The sequence below is a fragment of the Dendropsophus ebraccatus genome, chromosome 6, assembly GCF_027789765.1.
Source record: "Dendropsophus ebraccatus isolate aDenEbr1 chromosome 6, aDenEbr1.pat, whole genome shotgun sequence".
Classification (NCBI taxonomy): Eukaryota; Metazoa; Chordata; class Amphibia; order Anura; family Hylidae; genus Dendropsophus; species Dendropsophus ebraccatus.
Window position 1 is genome coordinate 136,209,021 of NC_091459.1, and position 6,000 is coordinate 136,215,020.

Consider the following 6,000-nt stretch of genomic DNA (forward strand, 5'->3'; position numbering starts at 1 on the left):
ACTTATTATTGTAATCAAAACGACTTGACGGACAAGTCAGTATAACAAGTCAGTTTTACCCCAGGGCAAACGGCGCAAAAACAAATACCCCCCAAATAAACAAAATGTGCTGTTTGTTTTTTTTTTTATTTCACCACACATTTATTTTTTTTCCTGGTTTTGCAGTGCACTTTATGAAAAAATTCAGCCTGTCATTGCAAAGTACAATTAGTGGCGCAAGAAATAAGGGCTGATGTGGGTTTCTAGGTGGAAAAAGTGCTATGGCCTTTTAAGTACAAGGAGGAAAAAACGAAAACGCAAAAAACTAAATTGGCCCGGTCCTAAAGGGGGTAAAGAGTTCCTCTTTATGGGGGGATAGTAATGGGACCTAGAATAGCATTACCTTCCATCTTCTGCTTAAAGGGGTTGTCCAGCGAAAAACTTGAATCAATTCCAAAGGGTTATTGGGCAGGATAATATTACCTCTTGTTCCTGATGCAGTATGAGATATTAGCCTTGTCAGCAGGAGAGGTTTTCTATGGGGATTTACTGCTGCTCTGGACAGTTCCTGACATGGACAGAGGTAGCAGCAGAGAGCACTGTGTCAGAGAGGAAAGAATACACCACTGCCTGCAGGACATAAAGCAGATGATAAGTACTGGAGGACTGGAGATTTTTTTAATAAAAGTAAATTACAAATTTCTAGCACTTTCTTACACCAGTTGATTTGAAAGATTTTTTTTTTTTTTGTGAAATACCCCTTTAAAAATTAAGATTAAAGTCAGATGGACCTCCATTTTACTTTTAGGTCACATTGACTTTTTTTTTTATTCCTCTGTACTGCAGGTGTCTACCCATGAACCTCAGACCTGAGGATCTAGCCAGCGGCATCTTGCGTGAACGGGTAAAAGTTGGTGCTAGTTTGGCTGATGTAGACCCAATGAACCTTGATCGCTCGGTGAGTTTTGAAGGTGACAGTGGTAGAAAACAAGTGGTAAAGATGGTTGCATTTGTGTATTTAGTTTGCACAAGATATGGCTGGGGATCTCTGCATGTTCCAAGTTTTTTTTGTAGATGAAAGGCCCTCCTATATTGTGTGTGTATGCTATGACTGTAGTTTGCTTATTGCAACAAGTTGGGAACTTGCACAGAAGTTTTCAGTTATCAAACTTTTTGCCTATTTTATAGCAGTACACGGCTCCCATGTTAAAGGTGGCCAGTGATGTTTATCTGCATATACTTCTCCCTCAGCAGCTGTATATACATGTATTGGTCATCTGTGTGTATACAGAATGGGCACAGAGTGTGTGTATGTGTTGGGGGGGGGGGGGGTAGGGTAAAGCTGCAGAGAAACAGCAAGGACCCTATTGCATGGAGTGATAATCTGCTTAATGAGGCCAATTCTTCTTGCTTCTGCCCACTCGCTGCCATTGCTGAAGCTTCTACACCGGTCTTTGAAGTGACAGGCCGCTAAGTCAATCACTGACTGTTACGCTGTCTCATCTCGGCCATTGATTGGCTGAGCAGCCTGTCAGTTCAGAGACCAGCTCTGAAGTCCCAGCTGCGGCTGCAGGGACAAGTGCGAAGAACACCGGTGGAGAGTGGACAGGTAACTTATATACTTTATTTACTATATACAGCAATGGCTGCACGTACATCAATAACCAAATTTTATATATATAATATACACACAGCCCTTGTTGCTTGATTATCGAGTCATATAATAGGCTAAGTGAACAAGCACCAATCTAGCAGATCGGCGCTCGTTTACATTAGTGATTGGGGCGTGTACTATGTCTAAAGTCATCTAGTAAAGGGGGGCAACTCCTTTATGTATGAACATAACCTTAGAGGTGCTCTCTGTACAAAGCTGATGCACTGTAATATGCTTACTGCAGGGCTTGTGGGGTGAAGCATGATCTCTTGACCTTGGAGTCATGCTCTACCCTTTTGGCCCTGCACGAAGTATAATATAAAATAGCAGGTTTTTGCGTTCATGGTTCTTTTAAATGGTCTTGCACAATGGATTTACCTATACTTGTTCCCATCTTCAGGTTCGCTTTGACAGTGTTGGAGGTCTCAGTCAGCACATTTATGCATTGAAGGAAATGGTAGTTTTCCCCCTTTTGTATCCGGAGATCTTTGAGAAGTTCAAAATTCAACCTCCAAGGTAAGTGGTGGCTATAACTCTATATAATAAAACGGGGACACCCCTGCATGTGTGAGAGCTGTTCCCTATCAGGTCACAAATGATCCGGACCAGCAGACGGCCATCACAGGGGGAGGCAGCAGCTCCAGCATGATGCCCATTACCCCCTCTTCACTCCTGCACTTAGGGTGTAGGGTCACAGGGCTCCCTGGTTGTCCAGCACCTCTTCTCTACCCCATGGAGATGCAATAATGTTCCTGACAATGTATGATCGAATGTGGCTCTTGTTGATCTCTTATAGCTGTGCTCTCATGTGCAATTTATTATTATTACTTTTAGCCAAGAATTTTACTTTTAGACGGCACAGAATACAAGGACCTTTCTGTGAAACAAACGTTTACATAATTGTAAAACATTTACGTAATGTCGGCCACATGTGCTCTATCTGTATCAGTGTATTGGCGGCTTAGAGAAAGCTGTTGCTTGTGACATTTATGTTCTCGCTGAAAGGAATAATGTGCAGACTTGGTCATCATCTTTCTCCAGTCTATATATTGAGTTAATCTACACAAAATGGGCACTTCATAAAACCTCAAATACAAGTCCTGGGACTTGTCTCAAATGTTCACATTAAACTCAAGTGACGTAACAGCCATCACATTACTGATAATGTTGGGGTCCTATTAGACTAAATTATTTTTCTCCGGTAAACGATTTGTAAACTTGAGCTTTTGGGAACGACCTGAAACCATTCACCATAATGCTTGGAACAATAGTCAGTAGTTAGGATTGTAATTTATGATCGTTCATATATTCTAGTATACGATGTTTACATACACCAAAAGATTTGTGAACGATTAACAATGATTTTATGGTCAGCTGAAAATATGTGATCAAAGGGATTCAAACTAATTTCTGTTAGTTGTCTGATCGTTGCCTGCATGCATGATCATCTTTCTGTGTAATAGGGCCCTTGCTTGCTGTGATTCGTAGTCCCCGGCATTGTGTCCTGTCTGGACGCTCTGACTTCTTAGGTAGGTGCCCTCTTTGCTGTGCGCAGGAACCCTGAAGGTCGTGCAACCAATGTTCACATAATCAGTAAATCACTGTTCCTTCTGCAATAGTTTATTGGAGAATGGTGTACAGTGAAGTCTGTGTACTAGGGATGCACAATGCCCTGAAAAATTGATTTTAATATTGATTCTTGGGGCAAAATCTTGGTTCAATACCAGGATTCCCTGGTAGTCAATACTTTTGTTAAGCTGTGCTTTTGTGCTGCTTAACATAGAGTATACTGCAGAGGACATGGAGAGAGAAGAGGGAGATTGGGGCAGCCGGAAGAGGAGATCGCAGGAGAAGGATGGATTATAGCAGGGGCGTAGCTAATGTCTCCTGGGCCCTGGTGCTAGAGGCCAACTTGGGCCCCCCCCCTCCTTTCACGACCAAGTGATGCTATTGGTGTGTGTGTGTGTGTATATATATATATATATATATATATATATATATATATATATATATATATATATATATATATATATATATATATACACACACACACCGAGACAGATATTACCACTAACACCAGCATATTGGAAGAGAAAGTATTATCACCGTACATATTACCGCCATACTGTTACCGACCAAATCCTGTATACTGAGACTAATATTACCAGTAATACCAGTATATAGGGAGGAAACATTACTGCCACACCACAACCACTACCATCACCACCATATTGTTACTGACCAAATCCAGTACACTAAATCACCTCATCCAGTCATATAGAGGTGGCCCCAGCTCTACACAGGCTCTATACACCATATACATTACAGTGCAGTTATATCAGGTGACTCACAGGGGGACGTCTTCTCTGATCGGAGTTCTTCCCTTTTCATCTTCTTCTCCATTTGCCCTGGGCCGTTATGAGAACTTCTCCGAGCCACGAATCCACAGAATCTGCCAGACAGACATATTAGTCTCCTCACTCTGGCACCATCCTCATCTATATACACGCTGCACATCTGTATTGTCCCCTTTACACACTCCTTTAGTGGGTAGCCTGACTCTATGTGACCCCCTAATAATATATGCCCCCCTCTGTGTATTCCCTCTCCCCCTATGTTGCCCCCCCCAAATAGATGGCCCTTCTCCCCCATGTTGCCCTCCTTATAGATGGCCTCCTCTCCCCCCTCCATATAGATGGCCCCCTCTACCCCCTCCCTTATGGATGGCCCCCTCTCCCCCCTCCTCCCTTATAGATGGTCCCCTTCACCCCACCCTCCTCCCTTATAGATGGTCCCCTTTCCCCCCACCCTCATAGATGCCCCCCTCTTTCCCCCCACCCGTACAGGCTGATAAAAAACAAAACTTAACTCACCTGACAACGCGCTCCCACATTGATCCTCACTCCTCCTGGTCTGTCCCCGGCAGCGCGCGCATCCCAGAGCTCCCTGCACGCCGGAACCGGAAGTCAGGGCCCAAGGCGCGCAGGGAGCTCTGGGATGCGTGCGCTGCCGGGGATAAGACGCGACATCCCCGGCAGCTGCGCAGCAGCCGGGGGAAGACAGAGTCGGACTCTTGTGACCGCAAGCAAAACAATGCTTGCGGTCACAAGAGTGATTGAAAGGGAGGGCCTTGCGGGCCCCCCTTTGTGGCGGGCCCGGTCGCGGCCGCGACCCCCGCGACCACGGTGGCTACGCCACTGGATTATAGATTGATTATAGATTTATATTTCTTTAGTTGTGTTTTGTTTTGTTTTAATTATTAAGTATCGAATTGGTATTGAGTATTGAATTTAAAAAAAGTTGGTATCTGTATCGAACACAAAATTCTGGTAACATGACATAACTACTGTGTACACAGTGGATGAATCTACAGCATGGAAAGCCCTAAGTCTCCTCCACTGTGCACAGTATGGCGACGGAAATGTCTGTCTGCAGTATACAGGATATGTTGGGAAAAAAGATACTATGAGGTTTAGGGGGGGGGGGGGGGGGACACAGAATGCTTAAGAAATGTCTTTAGTATATGGTGGTCTTATATACACAATATACCCCCTACTGTAAACATATAGGACTCTGACCCTAACCAGAGCTGTCAGGAAAAGATTACTAATTTTTTTTTTTTTCCACATAGAATTTTTTTGTTAGCTAGTAGATACCTTGCAGATTCCGATTTATGAATTCACGCTTAGATTGGATATAATATCTATCTAGGGACCTGGTGTTCTATGTGTCCACCACTAGATGGCGCCATTGGCCTGCTAGCCGATTGTGCATTGAGTATTGCGGTTATTAAGACCTGTTATAAATACTGGCTTATTGTGGTGTCACAGCGTTATAATAGGAGGTTTATTCAGATATACATAATGTCCCTACTAGGAAAGGGGGGTTAAATCTCCTGGCAGCAGCTGCTGCGGTTAGCTGAGATGTGATCAGCGGGGAGAGTGCTCGTATGACGGCTCCGCCGCTTCTCTGTGTGGCAGGGATTAGCTGCTTGCATAGCAGATGGCTGATTATAAAGCCTTTCTCTCAATAAAGATCTACTTTTAAAACCTGCCTCCTAATAGATTACAACCCCTGCTTGTGGTTCACAGTAGCCATGCATTACGTCCATTGTGTTTCTGCATAGGCCCAGTGGGCTTCGTATTCACAGCATCGGCATTGTCCTCTGTGTCTATAAATCCAAGGACATGATGCAAGCGGATGGCTGTACCTAGCTACTACTATTAGACACCACGTTCACTGGCATATGCATAGGAGGAACTGCCCACTGGGTACTGGGGCCGGGTTGTAAATTCCAGCATAGTCAGTCCTTCTATTCTGCTGCCATCTACCATCAGGGGGCAGGGATGCAGCCCCGATACACAACA

General features: G+C 44.2%; 1 protein-coding gene across 4 annotated transcripts in view; it reads left to right on the forward strand.

Moving 5' to 3' along the window:
* ATAD2B (ATPase family AAA domain containing 2B) overlaps positions 1-6,000 on the forward strand; it is an 89,662-nt gene that overhangs the window by 22,793 nt on the left and 60,869 nt on the right. For all 4 annotated transcript variants that reach the window (XM_069973079.1, XM_069973081.1, XM_069973080.1 and 1 more), the window contains 2 exons: positions 826-937; positions 2,034-2,149. In XM_069973079.1, the coding sequence (XP_069829180.1) occupies positions 826-937; positions 2,034-2,149 (228 nt within the window). The remainder of the gene's footprint in view (positions 1-825; positions 938-2,033; positions 2,150-6,000) is intronic.